The following is a 21,712-nucleotide window of genomic DNA, read 5'->3' on the forward strand; positions in this document are numbered from 1 at the left end:
AAATGTGTAAAAAATGAGAATAATTGTTAATAATGATGGAAATGGCTAAAATATATAAAAAGAAAACTAATGCCTTATCCATGACATGTTGCCCAATCAAAAAGATCAATGGTTTAACCAACAAGATTAGCTGATTGTTTACTAAGCCAATATTTTTTTTTTCTTTTTGCAAATTGCAACAAAGTGATTTGAGTTGAAACATGCTTAGAAATTTGCCAGGCTGACAAGTCAATATCAATATGATTGTCCAATTCAACTACAAATTGAAAACATTGATATAAACTACAAGTTTGAAGATTTGAAGCTAGGTCTTTAGGTTGAAAGGCAACAAATCCATCAATAAACCATGCTTCGATTACTTATCTTTGTTAAATGGGTTTTGATAAGAAACTGAAATAATAATAACAATAATAATAATAATAATAATAATAATTATAATAATTATTATTATTATTATTATGATAATTGTTATTATTATTTGAAATTGCCACATGCAACACAAATGCACATTTACTTGCTTGACAAAGCATCACAATGATGCCATGGAAATTAAGATGGTCTTTGGCATAAAGGTTCATGATTAGTGGTGTTCTTTTGAGAAGAATAGGCTGTGCACTTAATTTTTAAAGAGTTATTTTTTAAAATAAAGAGACTCATTTACAAATATGGTAGCAATTGGGGCTTCCCAGTCTTGAACAATAATTGATACCACATCAGCATCTTCTGGACCATGGTCCTATTTGTGAAAACTACTTTTTATAGTTATCAAAAACAAGGGAGTTTTTAAAAGAGGTAACATTAATTTATGGTTCTAGAGCCAGAAAACATAGCTAGTGAACATATTTTCCTTCTTTATATTTTTAAAACGGCATGAAAACAAAATGATCCCTTCAAACCAAACAACCCCTTAAAATGAATCTACCAAGAAATAAATGATAGTTGTTAGCATATGTAATCTTACAATGAGCCTCTACATATCTCATTAATGGATTTCAACATAGTCAACAAACATACTAGCAATGGTAAAGAACTCCAATGGCTAAAATATGGAATTTCAGGATGTGGCAGTAACATATGGATAAATTACATTTATCAGTAATCAAAATTCAAGAGCATAATGTATGGAACAGTTCTACGTGATGTAGTCACAAGTATAGTGTTAAGAAACGTAATCAGGGGTATTAGAGTCTTTTTCTTGTACTTTATGTTAAATAAGACAATGTACCAAACCTGTCACTATTTTAATATTGTTATCCCATACTTTGAGGGGCAGAACTACCTTTTGCATTGTTTTAAGAAATATATAAATAGATCCAGGTGCCAGGGGGAGAGTCTATTCTATTCTGTCCTCCGTTTCCTTCTATTTGTCTTCTCTTTTCCCTTGTCCCTCTGTCTTTCTTTGTTTGCTTGTTACATGTTGGATACCATTTGCACATTTAACTCCATCTAAATTTGTTTGTTGCAATCCAGGAATCATTTATTGTGGCAACAAGTAGAGTGGGATCTAACTTTCTCATATCTCAGATCATAATAGAGACATCGGATGAAGCAAATTACATAGAATCTAGTGTTGAGTCCATTGCATTTATATAGTTGCAAATACCCAACATTAATTTTTCTACCTGATGCATATTTTAAGAAGTATTACTAGAAAAGTGTGACTAGGCAAAATCTTACCTATGGCTTCTGATGCAGTTACAGGGAAGTCTGACAAGATTCCATCAACAGAGAATTTACCATTGTCAATGAATGAAAGATATTCCTTCACTGGATCATAGCTGTAATTGTAGCTAATAAGCCCATCATTGGCAAAATCTGATGCAAAGACCTCAAGTCCTTCCCCATGAGCATTCAACACAACAGAGGTATGGGGTTGCAGATATAGGTCAGTCCTTACAGGCCATATGTAATTCTTTGGGACAAGGATTGCAGAGGAAAATGTCTTGACAAATGTAAGATTTTTCAATATTGAACCATAGGTCTGGTTTGTTGTAGGTTCAATATCGTCAGCCCTTAGAAAGCGGAAGACCAGTTTTGTTGTGCTCTGCTTAAATTGTGTTGTAATACTCTTGAGAAAAGCTACTTCTGGTGATGATATGTAACTAACATTTACACGTCTTGATACAGAAAGCACAAAGCTTCTCATACTCAAATTGTGTTGCTTAAAGAATGCATCATACTGCAGAACAAATGTAAAAACAGAACTCAAGTTAATGCATAGCATATACTTCAAGAATTTCTGACACTGAAATTTTCCATATAGTTTTTTTGATAAATACATGTATCCTTTTGTAATATGGAACTCTGCTCCAATGCTTCTATACCTAACTTTCTCACTAATTACAAGAGGACAAGAAAAGGTTTTCTTGTATACCCTTCCAAATTATCTTTTCAAAAAAAGTTCCACTAACCAGAAAAGGGTCACCACTTCAATGACCCTTCCAAGACCCCAAATAACTGAGCCTATCACTAGGTGATGGACCTTATGTATCATAAATTATAAATTGCATTCTACATTAAGGCGGTCACTATTACCCAATCTTGGTCCCATCTATCCAGGGTCTTAGGAGGGTAGAATGGTTATGGACTTAACATCTGGAAATAAAGTTAGCACTCTCAGACTTGAATCCTTGTTCCTACATTTTTCAGCCTGAGATTTACTATTGTATCAAGCAATAGCCCCTACAATCAATGATACCTGATCCAAAATGTTAAATATACCCAAGGTGGAAAAATGTCTCTGATACATAGTTGTCAAGGTGCCAACTAAAGGACAAGGCATTAATTTGGGTTCTTTTTGGGAGGGGTGGATTTTCCAAGTGTGGATCTACAATATCCAGATACCAGTATGATAGGCCCCAATTAACCTTACGTATGCCAGGAAGAGGAAAGGTCAACAATCAGCTAAGGGGGGGAAACAATTGAACAATTAATCACATGAGGGCAATTATAGCTGGAGGGAATAAGGAGAGTCTTGGAGCATTTATAGCTATGTCAGTTATGAAAAAAGAAGAGTTTTTGGGCATTTATAACTAGGCCAGCTGGGCATTTATAGAGGGAGTCAGTTATGCTATCAGAAGAGTATAAGAAGGGGCTTTGGGGGATAGGGGGTGGTATGTTTTTCTTTGAGTAAAGAATATTGTCAGTGTTTGGGAGAGCCGGTGGTCTCTCGAAGAACCAACCAACTGTTAATGTTTTCTGCTGAATGAATACTAGTCTCTTTTGTTGATGTTCGAGCGTGTGAACGCTGCTGTAAGTCTGTGAACTGCGTGTCAAATTTTCAGGACATATCTCACAGTACATGCCTAGTGTACTCTTAGAGAATTAACACTTTTAAAATATGTAAAATGGTATGCTTTAACTAATTAAACTAGAAAAGATCTGCACATGTTAGAAATTTAATTAAATTTAACATGACATAGGTTTTAAGAAATGACACTTATCTTCAAAAACTACTTATAAACACATGAAATAAGCATGTTACATGGGATACCTAAACCTGTATCCATGTCCAAGATTTTAGGATATGGAAAGTGTATCCACATTTTCTATAATTGTGTCCATGTCCATGCCCATTCCGTATCTGGGCATTTATTATTAATATGATGCCTGTGTAGTTTGTAAGGTGATCACCTAGAAATAAAAAATGGGCTGAGAGGTACAGAAGTTGAGTGTACCAAAGTCTAGGGCACCATATTTCTAATTGCAAGATCAAAAGCTTAAGGATGTAGGAAGAGGAAGAATGGGAGATTGAAACTAAGCAGACAGAAACATTGAATATGTATCATTTGATTTGGGCAGTCAAAACAATAGCTCCAATCCCCAGCTCCCTCTTTCTCCCCTTCCATCCAAATATATTTCTCTTAGTTTTTGGAGCAGTCTAGTCTTACATGGAGTCATGGACCCTCCTAAAATAGATGGAGTGTCCTTTATTAGCAGAAAAATACAAAATAAATAAGGAAGAAGAAGAAAAGAGAGAAGGATGAAGAGAAGAGAGAAGGGAGAAGAAAAGAGAAAGTGTTTGGGTAAAGACTCTTATGCTTCTGCGGCAGTTACAGTACATAAACAGAATAAAAAACTAAGTTATTCTAAACAGAACAAGAAAAAATAAACTGAACAAAATAACTAGAATAAACTAAGCTATTTCAACACTACCTCTCAAGTTGGGACATAGATGTCAATCATGCCAAACTTGTCACACAAATCATTGTGCCACACAGGATGAAAATCCTTGGTGAAAATATCTGCACTTTGTTCTTTTGAGCTGACATAGGGAGTGCATACTTCTCCACTCACAAGTTTTACCCTAATAAAAATGCTTGTCCGCTTCAATATGTTTTGGCCTATCATGGAGGACTGGATAGCAACTTTATTGCCACAATAGAGTGACATGGGGCTGTTAACTGTAAAGCCCAATTCAACTAATAGTTTCTTTATCCACATGATTTCAGCAACTCCATGAGACATAAATCTGTATTCTGCTTCAGCACTGGGCCTAGCCACCACACTTTGTTTCTTACTTCTCCAAGTGACTAAGTTTTCTCCCACAAAGGTACAGTACTCACTGGTAGACTTTCTGTCATTGACTGCTCCTACCCAATCAGCATTTTTATACACTTCAATTTTAAATGCCCATATTTCTAGAACAACAATCTGGCCCCTAGGAACCTCTTGAGGAATCTAAGGATCCTTTTTGCAGCTTCAAAGTGGGAAAACTTAGGATTATACATGAACCAACTAAGCACACCCATTGCATAGGCAATCTTAAGTCTGGTCATAGACAAATGTAAGAGTCTCCCTATAAGTCTCTAGAACTTCACATCTTTCATAGCCAAATATAACATGTCAATGTTTACTCAATGAACATGTCAAACACTATAACTCTTTAATTTACAAAGACTTAAATAAGGTTTAATGACTCAAAAGAAAGATGACCAAGACGACTACGCCATAAGTAGGTGTTGCTCTCACAAGACGAACTCAAAGACTCTGTAGCCACAAGACTAGAGGTGTAAAGTGGGTGGTGCCACCACAGGCCCTACCGTCCTCCCCGGTGGAAATTTTGGGGGTTGGCCCGGCATGGCCAGCGGCCCAAGCCCAAGCGGGCCCACGTCGTGTCATGCCGACATGCGGGCCTGGGTTAGGCCTGGCTGCAGGCCGTGCCGTGGGCTTGGACCGTGCCGGGCTGGGCCACAGGGCAGGCCTTGGGCCTAAGCCGAAACGGGCTGCACTGTTTTTTCTTAATTTTTTATTTTTTTTTTGAAAATTTTGGTTTCTTTTCTAAGTAAAATTGTAAAACTAAAATACTTAACTTTCCTATGAAGTTTGGGAATTAGGAACTATTTAAAAAATTAAGAAATGAGAAATATAAGTTATTTAATACATAAATGAAAAAAATACGTAACCAAATTGAAATAAGAATGATGGAATAACAAATTGGAAGAAAAATAGAAATTTTATTTCATTTAAGTTTGAATGGTACAAATTAGTGAACTACAAATACAAATTAGTGAATTACAAATTTTGATTTCTTTTCACAGCATGTTTCTTGATTAACCGTATGTCTTCGTCTGTCCTTCAGGGTAAGACTCCTTATCATGTTTTGTTTCCAAATAAAACAATGTTTCCTATCAAGCCTAGGGTATTTGGGTGTACATGCTTTGTTCGGGATGTTCGTCCTCAGTTACCAAACTAGATCCAAAATCTTTGAAGTGTGTTTCTCTTGGGTATTCTCGTGTTCAAAAAGGGTATAGATGTTATTGTCCTACTCTTCACAAATATCTTGTGTCAGCTGATGTTAATTTTCTAGAAGATACACCTTTCTTTCCATCTACTCCTCATTCAAGTCAGGGGGAGGATGATGATTTGTTAATCTATACTATCACATCATCTGTTTCACATCCTATTGAATCTGCTCCTGCTATGCCTAAGCCACCTATAGTACAAGTTTATTCTCGGCGACCAACCCCTCTGGATCCATGTCCTGCACCAGCTCCTTCGTCGTCTGATTCAGTCTCAAATGATCCTGTTCCTTCGTCATCAGAACCAATCTCTAATGATGATCTTCCTATTGCTCTTCATAAAGGTAAGCGTAAGTGTGCTTATCCAGTGTCTTCATTTGTGTCTTATAATCATTTGTCGTCCTCTTCTTGTTCTTTTATTGCATCTCTTGATTCTATCTCTGTTCCTAAGACTGTTAAAGAAGCCCCTTCTCACCCTGGATGGCGTAATGCTATGATTAAGGAGATGAATGCTTTAGAGGACAAGGGCACTTGGACCTTGGTAAATTTACCTACAGATAAGAAGGCTATTGGGTGTAAATGGGTGTTTACAATTAAAGTCAATCCTGATGGGTCCATTGTCCGATTGAAAGCCCGTCTTGTTGCTAAAGGATATGTTCAGACTTATGGAGTGGATAATTCTGATACCTTTTCTCCTATTGCTAAACTTACATCTGTCAGGTTGTTTATTTCTATGGCAGCTACTTATAATTGGTCTTTTCATCAGTTAGACATCAAGAATGCTTTTCTTCATGGGGATCTTCAGGAGGAAGTTTATATGGAGCAACCGCCTGGCTTTGTTGCTCAGGGGGAGTATGGGAAAATTTGCTATCTTCATAAGTGTCTGTACGGGTTGAAATAGAGTCATCGCGCCTGGTTTGGAAAGTTTAGTCAGGCAGTAGACAATTTTGGTATGAAGAAAAGTAAGTCTGATCATTCTATTTTCTTCAAGCACTCTGCTGCCGGCATCATTTTGTTAGTTGTGTATGTGGATGATATTCTCATTACTGGGAGTGATACTACAGGGATGTCATCCCTTAAATCCTTTCTCCACACTTAGTTTCATACCAAAGATTTGGGAATGTTGAAATACTTCTTGGGTGTTGAGGTAACAAGAAGCAAGAAGGGAATATTCTTATCTCAAAGAAAATATGTACTTGACTTGTTGTCTGAGACGGGAAAGTTGGGAGTTAAGCCATGTAGCACTCCAATGGTTCCTAACTTGCAGATCACAAAAGATGGTGAATCATTTGAAGATCCTGAGAGATATAGAAGATTAGTTGGAAAGTTGAATTATCTTACTATAACTCGTCCAGATATTGTGTATTCAGTTAGTGTGGTGAGTCAGTACATGTCCTCTCCAACAATTAATCACTGGACAGTTGTAGAACAAATTTTGTGCTACTTAAAAGGAGCACCTGGGCAAGGAATTTTGTATGGCAATCATGGTCATACTAGAATTGAATGTTTTTCAGATGCTGATTGGGCAGGATCCAAGGAAGATCGAAGGTCTACTTCAGGCTATTGTGTATTTGTTGGAGGGAATCTAGTTTCATGGAAAAGCAAGAAGCAGAATGTTGTCTCACGTTCGAGTGCAGAATCGGAATATAGAGTTATGGCCAAGTCTGTGTGTGAAATAATGTGGATATATCAGTTTCTGACTGAAGTAGGTCTTAAAACTTCAGTACCAGCCAAGTTGTGGTGTGATAACCAAGCTGCTCTTCACATTGTATCTAATCCTGTTTTTCATGAACGAACTAAGCATATCGAGATTGATTGCCATTTCGTTCGTGAAAAGATTCAGCAAGGTTTGATTTCCACAAGTTATGTGAAAACAGAAGAACAACTGGGAGATATCTTCACGAAGGCTCTTAATGGGGCTGGGGTTGATTATCTTTGTAACAAGTTGGGCATGATTAATATCTATGCTCCAGCTTGGGGGGGAGTGTTACAGACTGTATAATTAAAATAGGAAGCAAATACTATGAAGATATGATTTACCTTGATTGTAGGACTGATTTGTAGGAATTTGATTAGTCTTCTTTCCTAACATATTCTTTCCTAACATAGAATTTGTAACTTGTATATATACATACGAGATTGATGAATAATATAACAAATTCTTCTTCCTCTGTTTACTCTTGCATTACAGAAGGGAACCATAATCAGTCTTCGAGAATTAGACTGTAGATGGTTTAATCCCTAACTTTGTCTTGAAAGAGGGACCATAATCAACCAAGTAGAGGCACTTGGTTGTAGATGGTTTATTTCCCTCAATTTCCTTTCTCAAAAGTAAAAATAAAAGAGAGGAAGAAGGATACATAGCAGAAGACATATATAGGAAGTATTCACAGAGAGGACTTTCTTTTTTCCACCTGTATTAGTGAGACTTTTCCTTCCCTGCCTTCCCTTGGGCACTTCTCTTTTCTTCTCTCCTCATCTTTGCTTTTCTTAAGAATCTCTTATGAAAATTTTCTCCGAAGAGTTCCTCTGTATGTGCTTCTAGCTTCCCCTTAAGGAGCTTAATTAGGGAGTGGGATAGTTATGTAACTACCTCCTCCTCCTAGGTGAAAGACACCTGTCCCTCCCACTTAAAGAGAGGGAACTCCCACACAGGATACTTTTTTATAGTTTTAATGATTTGGCTAGCAGACTAGCCAACCAACTTATTTGAGTTCTAATTTATTTAAATATTTTTTAGATTAAAAAATGCCTTCAACAGGTTCATATGATTTTTTCTTGGTATACAGCCAAGAGAAGGATTGAAGTAAAAAAAAATTGTATCAGTCATAGATTATCTTCTTCTGACCTCAATCTGGAAAAAGAACAAGATGAAGAACAAAAAACACTTGTTCGATCTGCTCTTAAACCCAGTAGCACCGCTTTGATACCATTATAGCAGAAAAATACAAAAGAAATAAGGAAGAAGAAGAGAGGGGGGAGAGAGAGAGAGAGAGAGAGAGAGAGAGAGAGAGAGAGAGAGAGAGAGAGAGAAGAGCAAGTGTTTGGGAAAAGACTCTTATGCCCCTGAGGCACTTACAGTGCATAAACAGAATAAAAAACTAAGTTATTCTAAACAGAACAAGAGAAAATAAACTGAATAAAATAACCAGAATAAACTAAACTATTTCAGCACCCTTGTTAGACACGTTTCTGATTCCAACACCCATGGAACCTTGAGGAGCACTTCTCATATTTTTCCCTCTTTATCCTTCCTAGTCAAACACAATGAACTCTCATAAAATGTTCATAAACAGCAAAGATGAACTTCTGGATTTACATATGCAATATTATATAGGTCTATGATAACAGAATTTACAAGATGAGCATATTATTTTGATAGTACATACAGGTTTTAGATATCTCCCTACATCCATGTTTTTTTCATTTTGCTGTGTCAGACTCCTCTACATGCACTGGATTCTAATTCCCATGTCAATGTCTATGCAACACTGGATTAATGTACATCTCTCTCCCCCTCTCTCTCTCTTGCTGTCTCAAACACTGTAACAGGGACTCTAACCCACTAATTCATTTCAAGCTGAACTGATGGTATGCTCTATATGTTGCAAAAAAAGAATGCTGAATGTGTTCTCTTCAGTTGTTTTCCTTGGCTTACTATTTCAGGTATATAAACTTAGAATTTTGCTGGTTGGTGAATTTTTCATCATATTTACCTTGTTACCAAACTTCACCTTACTGCCTTGACAAATATGTTCTGAGACTACCATTTAATGCATGGACACTATTATCTATAAAATTAGAGCATTCGAATTTGGAAAGTAATTTGTAAAGTATTGAAAATAATGCATAACTTAAAAATGGTTAGAAATAAGGTTCTGTGTCATCGATCATATCAAATAGGATACTTGGGTCCAAAACCATTTCATGGGTTTCCAGAAAGGAAAAGTTGTAACCCTGTTTCCAGCACCAATTTCCATATCAGGGTGTATCACCTTACAATTCAAAATCATTTACCTGAACATTCAACCATAAGCCTGGTTGCTTCAACTGTTTTGCCACATCTTCAACAGTAAGAATACCCAAAATATGGTCAAAAACATTTGATCGAGAGAAGATTCCTTGAACAACTGTTCAATCAGAAAAAGGAATCGTTAGCAAAACCTTTGATATCTCAGACTGCATAAGGCAATCAACCACACAAAGTATTAAGCAGCTGGACCAAGGAGATCTTATAAGCAGAAAGCAATTCATTCATTTTATTAGTTTAGTTGCAATATCTAGGTTTTATAGAGAAAGAAAACAAGGAGGAGAAGAGGAGAAGAGAAGATAAAAAGAGAGATTGAATGGAGAAGGGAGTTACTGTTCACTCTCTCAAACTTGAGAATTTATACTAAAATTACAAGCCCGCGTATGGTCGTCCAAATACAAAAAAAAAATACAAAAGAACAAAAAGGACAAGTATACCCTTACACCCAAACAATCTCAACACTCCCCCTCTAGCTGAGCATATATGTCAATCATGCCCAACTTGTCTAAGTTCTCAGCAAAATTTGGATGAAGGTCTTTAGTGCGACAATCAGCCAGCTGGTCTTCTAACCTTATAGAGGGTAGGCAAATCTCTCCACTTGCTATCCTCTCTCCGGTGAAATGTGTAGAGAGGATGGGCCGAATGGCCCATAGGCAGTTCTTATTTCTTTATGTTTCTATTCCTCTTTGTCAATGGGCCTTTATGTTTCTTTATGTTTTTTGTTTAATTAAGCTAATCGCCCAATTAAGGGCTTCCTTGTAATTATAGAAAATTTGTAAATTATTTTTAATGAAAAGATTAGGGAAGGGAGAGATGTTCAAACAACACTTCTCCTATTACAGCAGATCTCTTCTTCTTCTCCTCTCTTCTTCTTCTCTCTTGCTGCTGATATCTACCTTATTTTTCACACTTAAATCAGTTCTCTCATTCTTTTGGACTGTTTTTCTTCTTCGTTTCAAAGCGGGCTCATTTCTTCTCTTTTTTCCCTTTTTTTCCCATACACAGTGTGCATGGAGAGCTGAATCAAATGAGTGATTGAAGAAAGTATTCAGCCCAATTGGTAGTGGTCTTTCAGAAAAAAGGAAGCTGTCTTGTTCATTATTCTGACAGTCCTCGGAGTTTTTTGCCCAAAACCCTAATCGACTGGAGAATTCTGATTACGGGCCCCACAGGGAGCTTCACCTTGATGCTCAGTGACTGAAGGGGTTATCTTTCTTTATCTTGAAGACAGGTCCAAGTCTTGTGTGGTTCTATGAAGCCTACAGGGAGCGACTGAATTTTTCTCTTCATAGAGGTTGGTACTTGGTGTCTGTTTTTTTCCTGTCTTCCTTGTTTATCATTTGAAGTTGTTTGAGGAAGATGGATGTCTCCGGAGTCGAAAATAAGTTCTTTTGGAGTTGCTCTCAGAAAAGGAAAACGGAAGTGTACAACCCATTGCGTCTCAAACATGGTTTAAAATGTTCCTAATTTTGCTAATATTTCCACGACATATTTCCATTTCCATGGATAGTAACATGAAGTTTTATTGGAACCAACATTTCCCTAATGAACACTACCAGACCTACATGGAGTGCAAGAGATAGTATCAATGACATATTTCCATTTTCACTTCCATGGGTAGCAACATGTAATTTTACTAGAATTGACATATTCCTTTTGAACGCTGCCAGTACTATGTGGAGTACAAAAGATAGTATTATAAAATAAGTTGGTGACAATATTGTAGATATGTGAAATAACAAGTTATTGTCCACCTAACTTACATGATTACAACTTTGAGCGAGCTCAATATTCATTTCAAACATGAAGTTAAATAATAGTTTTTGTTTCTGTAGTAGATTATTTGGTTGATCCGTTACAACCATTTTCATTTTCTATAAGTTTAAATTTTGCTTTAACTAATTCTATCATGAAGTTCTAAAGCTTAAGGTTTAAAAGGCAATTTCAGAACGTATTCTTTTGTCTATAGTAATTTAAAAAGGTGTGCCCATGCTTCTTTTGTCATTTCATAAAATACCATTCTATATTTTGCATATTTAACAATGTTTCTACCATGTCTATAATTTTTACAATATTTCCATACGATATTTCTGGCATTTTTGACATGTTTCTTATATTTAGAAGACCGACATATCCACCGACATCGACATTTTAAACCTTGATCTCAAAACACTTATCCTATAGCCTTCTTTCCCCAACTTACTATTCCTTCCTCTATTTCTACACATGCAATCCCTAAGTTTATCCCAAAAGCCCTATCTAAACCAGAATAGAGGAATGCTATGATGAATAAGATAGATGCTTTGCATAAGAACAATACCTAGGAAATGGTAGATTTTCCAGGGGGAAGGAATCTGTTGGTTGTAAATGTACCGAGAAAACAACAAAAAAGGAAAGTAGTACTCAATCTGTTTTGTTCTTTTTGGCTCACAAACAACTTTGATACTATATTATGCTGCAAAGAATAGTAGAAAAGAAGAAAAGAGAAGGACAAGAAGAGAAGAGAGGGATTATACCTGATAAGGAGAAACAGTATCTCCCAATGGAAGTGTTCACGCCCAAGGAAGGATCCAAAAACTGCTCCCACTGAAAATGGCGCAGTGCAGGGTGGAGCAGAATCAGCAGTCTTCTTCCAAAAGAACTTGACCCTTCGCAAGAATCAACTGGATGGCGTGTGAATACAGCTCCAACCAATCTTTTCTCCAAAAGATTGGTATCAAAATCAAATCTTGATTTCTCCCAAGAACTGGAGATCGAACTACTGGAGGCGGCGGCTGTAGGAAGGAGGCGGCAAGAGAGTATTTGCAGGGTGCAGAATTCTTTCTTCTTGTGATCTCAGCTCTAAAGACAAGAGTGTTTTGGTTGCATGTCTAAAGGCTGCCGCCCCCTCCTCCTTTTATAGACTTAAAGGGATCAGCTCCTAATCCCATTAGGAGTTGCTGATCCAAATTAAATTTGGATTAGAAGTCCCTTTAAGTGATAAGGGATAACCCCTATCTTATCTGCAGATGACATCAGCCATCTCCTAATCTGATTAGGAAGCTTCCAGATCTAAATCTTATTTAGATCTTAGACTCTCTAAGTGGATAGGGTCTGGGCCCAATCCTATCAGCTGATCTATCTCAAAATTCGCCCCTTTAATTGACTAATCAAATTAGCCCAGTTCGAAATGGGCTTAAGGCCCATTTAAGGTTATGTATTCATTTAGCCTTCCAAACTGCTGCCCAGTTGGGCTTCCTTGTATGGCATGGGACCCAAACATTGATCTACACATTAGCTACATGGGTTCGGCCCAGCCTTTGTTACAAGGCTTGGCCGAATACACTATTATGGACAGTGCACCCCCTGAAAACCATCCCATGGTCTCTATGGGCCCAACACTTACCCTAAGTGGTCCCTGGGCCAAGCCACCTTGTAACACCCAGGGACTGTGGGCAGATGCAAGATTAGCCCATCAGGTATTATCCTCAATGGTCTTACACTTAACCTCTCAACCCATAATGATCATACACTGCCCGACAAGAGAGGACCTCTCCCTCGGCTGTAAGGAACAGTGTTGCACTCCCTGCTTATATGGATCCCGGGAATTAAAACATTTTGCAAACCTTTTAGAAACCATAATATATATACTTTTATATCTCATATAAAATATATTTTGCAAAAAAAAATCTCAACGATTGAAATCGGCTGGCGGCAGTCTTGGTTTCCATTAGTGAGAGTGCATCCCCGATCATTACCTTTGTCCGACAAAGGGGCTGATCCTATCACTATGATCACCCACTTAGATGAATTCTCAGACTATCCCAACATACCTAGGTTTTGACCCCCACTAAGGATCTCACTGAATGGTACATCAAAGACAGCCTAATCCGACACCTAGTGCAGTATCATAATCGAGTCTAGGGGTCGGGTGTAACTTTCCAGTTTTGCCCATCAATCTACAAGGTCCAGGGCAATACTGAAAATCTGGTCCAGTTCAAAGATTCAATTAATCCTACACTATATGTGCCTAGGGTCTCACCCCGGCAGCTGAGACAAGCCACCCCAACCGACTTGGCGACACCACAGTGTCAGCTTTGTCAGGATAGGTCTCCCCAGCTGACCCACTGGCTGTGAACATTCTAAACTTACACGAGTCTCATTATGTGTCCAGTCTAAGGGTATTACACAGAAACATACCAAGGGAACATGAATCAAATATGCACTTTTATTCATTTACAATAAACTTATAAAGTACATCATCTTGATTGAAGCTAAGGACATACAAAACTGTCTAACATCTAGGATTGGTGGGTCAGGTAATATGACTGAGGACACCTTTTAAATTACAACTGTTAGGTTTGATGGATCAAACTACTTAGAATGGATCCAATCAGCCATGATGGCCACTGGGGGTAGAGGAAAACTGAACTTCTTGCTAGGGGATGTGAAGGAACCAACCAAGGAGGACCCTACTTATGCTAAGTGGGTTTAGGAGAATTATTTGGTGATGATATATGCCTGTGCAACTCTATGCAGCCACACATCAGCCGAAACTACTTGTGGGCCAAAACAGCTAAGGAAATATGGGATGTTATGAAGGAAACCTACTCTCAGCCCCTTAATGTTGCTAGGGCTTATGAGCTGAAATGTGAGGTTAAAAATATCAAGCAATGAGAGAAACAGGTCTCCGTTTATTTTTTAACCTTGAAATCCCTGTGGCATGAAATTGACCATCTTGAAACAATTGAGTGGGAGAATCAGAAAGATGCACTGACTTACAGAAAGCAGGTTGAAACTAATAGAGTGTTTGAGTTCTTGGCTGGTCTAAATTCTGAATACGATATTGTGAGATGGCAGTTGTTGACAAGAGATAGTGTGACTTTATCAAAAGCCTATTCCCTAGTGCATAGTGAAGAAACTAGAAGAAAGGTTATGTTGCAGCAACAACCCTTCAAATCAGCCTTGGCAGTAGTTAGACCTAAATCTAGGGGGTGATAAGGAGAAGGATGTGAAGAAATAAAGCTAAGAAGGACTTAGTATGTGAACACTGCAAGAAACCTAAACATACTAAGGACACCTGTTGGAAGCTGTACCCTCATCTAGTTCTAGCAAAACTCAGAAATAAGAAAGGGAATGCTAATATGGCTGTCAACACCGATAGTACAACCTCATCAGGCACAAGAGGAACTCCTCTAGATACCCTAGTTGTAGTCCAAGCTGCTCTGACTTAGCTAGAAAATGAAGTTAGTAATTCAGCTCATCAGCCACCATCAGCTCCTCCAACATTAGCTTTTGCTCATTCAGGTAGTCGGGCCTCAACATACCATGCTTCAGCTCCAGGTAGTATAGAGCATTACTGGGTAATAGATTGAAGTGCATTTGACCATATGGCAGGCTTACCATCACTGTTTACTACCTATCATTTAGCTTCCGGTAGAGACAAAGTGTCCATTGTCGATGACTCGTTCCTATTTCTGGCAAGGGAGACATCAAGTTGTTTAATGCCATTTCCTTATCTTCGGTTTTGCATGTTCCTAAACCTAGTACTAACTTTCTTTCAGTTAGTAGCATTACAAAAACAAAAATTGTTCAGTGACATTTTTCCCTGATCATTGGGTTTTTCAGAATTTGGAGACAAGGAAGGTGATTGGGACTGGCCATGAGACGAATGAAATTTATCTGCTTGGAGGGAGCTCTCATTGGGAAGATAATGAAGCTAGGAGGTCTTTTGTTTCACTCTGCTAGTCAGGTTATGCTTTGGCATAATCGTTTAGGTCATTTATCTTTTCGGGCTTGAAGAGTTTGTTTCCCAGTTTGTTTGAGTCTATTCAAATGTCCAATTTAAAATGTGAGAGTTGTGAGCTTGCAAAACATTGTAGAACAACATATTCATTGAGTAATAAAAGAAGCAGTATTCCTTTTGAAATTGTGCATACCGATGTCTAGGGACCTTATCATACCACTTCTATGGGGGGATACAAATATTTCTTGTTGTTTGTTGATGATTATACCCGTTTTTCTTGGGTTTACCTTATGCATTCTCAAGATGAGGTTCCAGCATTGACCTGGATCTTTCATCAGATGATTTTAACCCAATCTATAGATCTGATAATGCAAAAGAATATTTTGCAAAACCTTTAGCCTCTTATCTTCTTGACCATGGGATTATCCATCAGAGTACTTGCCCTCATACACCACAGCAGAATGGGGTTGCCGAGAGAAAGAATAGGCATATATTGGAGGTGGCTAGAAGCATTATGTTTAACTCTAATGTGCCTATACATTTCTGGGGGGATGCTATTCTTACAGTAATATATCTCCTAAATCAGATTACTTTATGGGTTCTTGACATGAAATCTCCCTTTACTCTTTTATATCCGGATAAAGAATTGTTTATCGTTCCCCTTAAAACCTTTGGTTGTACTTGTTTTGTTCAAATTATTGGCCCTCATCGTTCCAAATTTGATCCTAAGGCCTCAAAATGTATTTTCCTTGGTTATGCACAAACTCATAAGGGATATTGTTGCTATGAACCTACTTCTGGGAGGAGATTTGTTTCTATGGATGCCACTTTCTTTGAGGATGTACCCTATTATCCTAAGGTTTCTCCTCAGGGGAAGAGTAGTGAGGTTGGGGTTAACTCATCAAAAGTTCATTTACCTGTCCCATTGGATGAAGGAGGAAATGGGGAGGGTTGTCAGAGGTGTCGGGATTTGAGAGTCTATCACAGACGGTGGAGGCAGGTTGACTTTGGTCATCAGCAGTCCAAGCTAGCCCCAGTTCCTTCTGCAGATCCAGATCCAGGTACCACAATCCCTTTATCAGATCCAAATTCCATTGATCCAGATACCACAGTCCCTTTATTAGATCCAGATTCCACTGAGATACCTTCCATTATTGAGCCCTTACCTCCATTGGATGACCTTGACCTCCCCATTGCAGTCCGTAAAGGCAAATTGCGTTGCACCACATCCACAGCTCACTACATTTCCCAGTTCTTGTCCTATGAGCACCCGTCCCCTTCTTACAGGTCCTTTCTTGCATCCATTGCTGAGATTCCTATCCCTAGAATAGTGTAAGAAGCCTTGTCAGTTCCTGAGTGGAAAGATGCAATGAAGGTTGAAATGGATGCTCTTCTGAGAAATAATACTTGGGAGCTAGCTGACTAGCCTAAAGGGAAGAAACCATTTGGTTGTAGATGGGTGTTTACTGTGAAACATAATGTTGATGGTTCCACTAAAAGGTATAAGGCCCGATTAGTTGCAAAGGGATTTACTCAGACTTATGGTATAGACTACTTGGAGACTTTTACTCCAGTAGCAAAGATGACCAGTATTAGAGTTTTATTATCCCTTGCAACTAATTACTCTTGGCCCTTGTTCCAGATGGATGTTAAAAATGCCTTCCTCAATGGAGACTTGCAGGAAGAAGTCTACATGCAACTGCCTCCTGGATTTTATGATGCAAAAACAGGAAAGAAGGTTTGCCGATTGAATAAAGCCTTGTATGAACTGAAACAGTCCCCAGAGCTTGATTTGATAAATTCAGACAAGCCCTTGGAAAATTCGGTTATGTGCAAGCCCAATCAGATCATACATTGTTCATTAAGAGAGTGGATTCTTCCTTGACCTTGCTTGCTATATATGTAGATGATATTGTAGTAACAGGGAATGATAGCAATGAGATTGAGTCTCTTAAACAATTCCTTCATCAAGAGTTTGAGGTAAAAGATCTGGGAGAGCAACGGTACTTCTCGGGTATTGAGGTAGCTAGGTCTAAACATGAGATTTTTGTTTCTCAAAGAAAGTATGTTCTTGAACTGTTGGAAGAAACTAGAAAGTTAGGTGTTAAGCCTGCAAACACACCTATTGAACAGAATCACAAGATCATGGGAGAGGGTGGAGAACCTCTTGAAGATAAAGCTATGTTCCAACGTTTGGTTGGAAAACACCTCTATCTTTGTCTCACATGATCGGGCATCAGTTATGCAGTTAGTGTTGTCAGTTGGTGCTAGAGTGAGCCGAATAAGGGTAGTTTAGTCAACTTGTATTTGTTAAGTTGTATGCTTATGTGGCAGTTTTATTAGAGACACTCTGCCCCACACTTAAGTAAGGGCAGTTTAGTCTTTGTACAAGTAACTAGAGACTAATTACTATTAAGGGGTCGACTGATAGGGTTAACCCATCAGATTCGACAGTCCCTTCATTTTCCTTCTTCTTCTTCTCTTCTTCTTCTTCTTCTTCTCTTCTTCTTCTTCTTCTTCTTCTTCTTGCTGGTTCGGGTTACTGTAGCAGCAGTCGAAACATGGTATCAAAGCAAGGTTCCTGGCCTACTTCAGTTCGTGAACATCTCAGCAGTGTTTGTGACCTCTCTTTCTTCATTTCTGGGCTGTCAATGGAGAAAACTGGTTCGTCCTAGGTCTGAAACATCTCAGCTCGTCTCTCTCTGCTGCGCATAACCTTCTTCATTAAGAAAATGACTTCAGCAGTGAATGGTTGGTTGAAACTCTCTCTGCTGCGCATAACCTGTGAGTACTGATCAGAACCTAGAAAACTAGGTTTATTGTTACCCTAGTTCTTGGAGAAAATCCCAAGAACGGGCTGTGTTTACAGTAGTCGAATGGTGTAAGGGCTGCTGTAAGTGGCTGAATGGTATAAGTGTAAGTGGCCGAATTGTGCAAAGTGTAATGCAGTGACCTAGCTGAGTTCTTTGTGGTCGTGTAGTGCCCTCTTAAAGGTGTTAAACAGGTCTGTACCGGGTGTAACAGATATGACTGTGGTGGTGCTTGTGATGCACAATCTTTGTTGAGTGGTTGTACGAGGACTTGCATGTGATTAGTAAGTGTTGAATTGATGTTTATGTGGTTCGTGGTGTTATGAAATCAGTAGTGGTGTGAACAAGAACAAGGCTTGTGTACCTATTATTGTGCTTAGGGACTACCATAGGTGCTGGAACATCAAACTCCTAATAGCAGCACTCAGTTGGTAGCTGGGAATTCAGGTTAGAGCAGCGGTGAAAGAGTATCATGGCAGCAATGGGAGATGGGTATAATGATCAGAAACCTAGTGTGGTAGTTCCCTCTGACTATCTAGGTGTACAGATGACCTCAGTTAAACTGAATGGTGAGAACTATGTTCCATGGGCCAAATCAGTGGAAGTTTTACTCAAGGCAAAGAGGAAAGTGAAGCATGTAAAAAAAGATAAACCATCGGCAGACTCTCAAGGGTTTGATGATTGGGAACAAGAGGATGCTCAAATCATGACCTGGTTATGGAATAGTATGGAACCAAAAATTAGTGCCAACTTCATGTTCCTAAATACGGCTAAGGATATATGGGAACATGCTAAGAAGTTGTATTCTGAACAAGATAATACTACAAGGGTATATCAACTTTATCAAGAATACTTTGATTTGCAATAAGGAAACAAAACCCTAGAGGAGTTTTATGCCTGTATGAAGAATCTCATAAATGAACTCAATGTCTATCATCCCCTCACTCCAGATGTTAAAGTTCAGCAACAACAAAGGGAACAACTAGATGTTACAAGATTCTTAGCGGGGTTGAAATCGGAGTATGAACCAGTTAGAGTCCAAATATTAGGGAGCTCTACTCTTCCTACACTTGAGGAAGTATTTGCACGGCTTCGTAGGATTTCTTTGGGATAGAAAGAGAATCCCACACAGTCTGATAAATCAGCACTTGTGACAGCCAGAGGAGGTGGACATGGTACAAGAGGGGGAGGACATGCCTGAAAGAATGGTAGGATCCATCGTATGGACGCCAAAAAGGTTGCGGAATGGGTGAGCGAATTTCAAAAATTTCCAACCTTTCTTCCAACTAAGAATCGCATTCCCTGATTTTAGAATCAAAATTCAAGGATTCTACTTGAACCAAACAAGACCAGATTTGAACCAAAGATCAGGAAAAGGGTTATACCTGATACGGAGAATCAAAATCTTGCAACGTCGGTGTTCACGCCCAAAGAAAGATCCAAGATCTACTCCCACTGAAGATGACACAACGATGGTGGGGCAGAACCAACAGTGTATGTCTCACGTACCGAACTCTTCACAAGAACTCGTTGGAGGCTTAGAGCACCAAACCAAATCAGCCTTTCAGCAAAGACTGATATCAAGAACAAATTTCTTGATTTACCCTTCAATGGAGTTTGAACTATGCAGCAAGGTGGCGGCGGCTAGAGGAGATCCCTAAGGTTGAAAGTTATCTCAGATTGCAGAGAGAGATAACTGCCAAACCCTAGGTCGAATTCATGTAATTCTCTGTTAGGGTTTCCTTCTTTCTTGGTGATTAAGAAATCTCCTAATCCCATTAGAAGTTATCCCAATCCAAATCTGTATTTGGATAGGGGATAATCTTAATCCTATCTACAAATTAGATTATCCCATTTCATCATGAGGTTAATCCTATCTGCAGATTCGCCCCCTTAAGTGGGTGATCATATCAGCCCAGTTCGAAATGGGCTTTTAAGCCCAATAAATAAATAGTGCTCAATAAGTTTCCAAACTGCTGCCCAGTTGGGCTTCTTTGTATGGCGTGGGACCCAAGCATTGATCTCCACATCAGCCACATGGGTTCGGCCCAGCCTTTGTTACAAGGCCTAGCCGAATTCACTGGAAAGCCCAGTGAACCCCTTGAGCCCATCACATGGACCCTATGGGCCCAACACTTAAACTAAGGGGTCCCTGGGCCAAGCCATCTTATAAAAACCCAGGGACTGTGTGCAGATGCAAGATTAGCCCATCAGGTACTATCCTAAATGGCCTTACACTTAACCTCTCAGTCCATAATGATCAAGCACTACCCGACAAGAGAGGACCTTTCCCTCGGCTGCAAGGAACAGTGCTACACTCTCTGCTCACATGGATCCTGGGAATTAAAACCATTTGCAAACATTTTGAAACCGTATATAAGTATACATCATATATATAAATTTTGCAAAACAAAATTCCAACGATTGAAATCAACTGCTGGCAGTTTGGTTTCCATCAAAGAGAGTGCATCCCCGATCATTACCTTTGTCCGACAAAGGGGTTGATCCCGTCACTATGATCACCCACTCAGATGGGTTCATGAACCATCCCAACATACCCAGGTTTTGACCCCCTCTGAGGATCTCACTAATTGGCATATCAAAGACAGCCCAATCTGCCACCTAGTGCAGTATCATAATCGAGTCTATGGGTCAGGTGTAACTTTCCAGTTTTGCCCATCAGTCTCCAAGGTCCAGGGCAACACTGGAAATCTGGTCCGGTTCAAGGATTCAAGTAATCCTACACTACGTGTGCCTTGGGTCTCACCCTGGCGGCTGAGACAAGCCACCCCAACAGTTGGCAGCACACCAATGTCAGCCTTGGCTGGATAAATCTCCCCAGATTTATCCAACAGCTGTGAACATTTAAAACTAACACAAGTTTCATTGAGTGTCCAGTTTTAGGGTCTTACACAGAAGCATACCACACAACATGAATCAAACATGTACTTTATTTATTTACATTAAATATCAAAAGTACATCAAAACTGATTGGAGCTAAGGGCATACAAAACTGTGTAACAATGCCTCTCGAGGAGGCCGTGGTAGTTCCATGTTTGGCCGGGGTGGTGGTCGTGACTCAGGGGGAGGCCGTGGCAAAGGAAAGAGTAATTCTGCAAGGAAATGTACCCATTGTGGCAGGGAAGGACACTCGATGAATTTCTGTTATGATCTACATGGCCCTCCCTCTAAATGGGCTAATCATGTTGTGGTTGGTGAGGTTGATATCAGTGATAGTAAACCGGCAGACCTAACTCCTTCCACATCTACATCTGCTTCTGGGAGGGAGATGGTAAGTGTACCACGTAATGAGTATGAACGGTTCCTTCAAACCACTTCACAGCATACCACTGCTACTCTAGCCCATTTAGGTATTGCTTGCATGTCATCTAAAACCTCTCCCTAG

At 39.0% G+C, this 21,712-nt stretch overlaps 1 protein-coding gene across 1 annotated transcript in view; it reads right to left on the reverse strand.

Moving 5' to 3' along the window:
• The window catches only part of LOC148875152 (glycerophosphodiester phosphodiesterase GDPDL3-like), a 118,886-nt gene that overhangs the window by 64,310 nt on the left and 32,864 nt on the right, over window positions 1-21,712 (reverse strand). Inside the window, exons 3-4 of the mRNA XM_088964210.1 lie at window positions 9,759-9,871; window positions 1,678-2,179 (exon numbers count right to left, since the gene is read on the reverse strand). Coding sequence (XP_088820336.1) covers window positions 1,678-2,179; window positions 9,759-9,871 — 615 coding nt within the window. The remainder of the gene's footprint in view (window positions 1-1,677; window positions 2,180-9,758; window positions 9,872-21,712) is intronic.

This window comes from Nelumbo lutea, chromosome 1, assembly GCF_056320005.1.
Source record: "Nelumbo lutea isolate HS-2025 chromosome 1, American lotus-T2T, whole genome shotgun sequence".
NCBI classification, from domain to species: Eukaryota; Viridiplantae; Streptophyta; class Magnoliopsida; order Proteales; family Nelumbonaceae; genus Nelumbo; species Nelumbo lutea.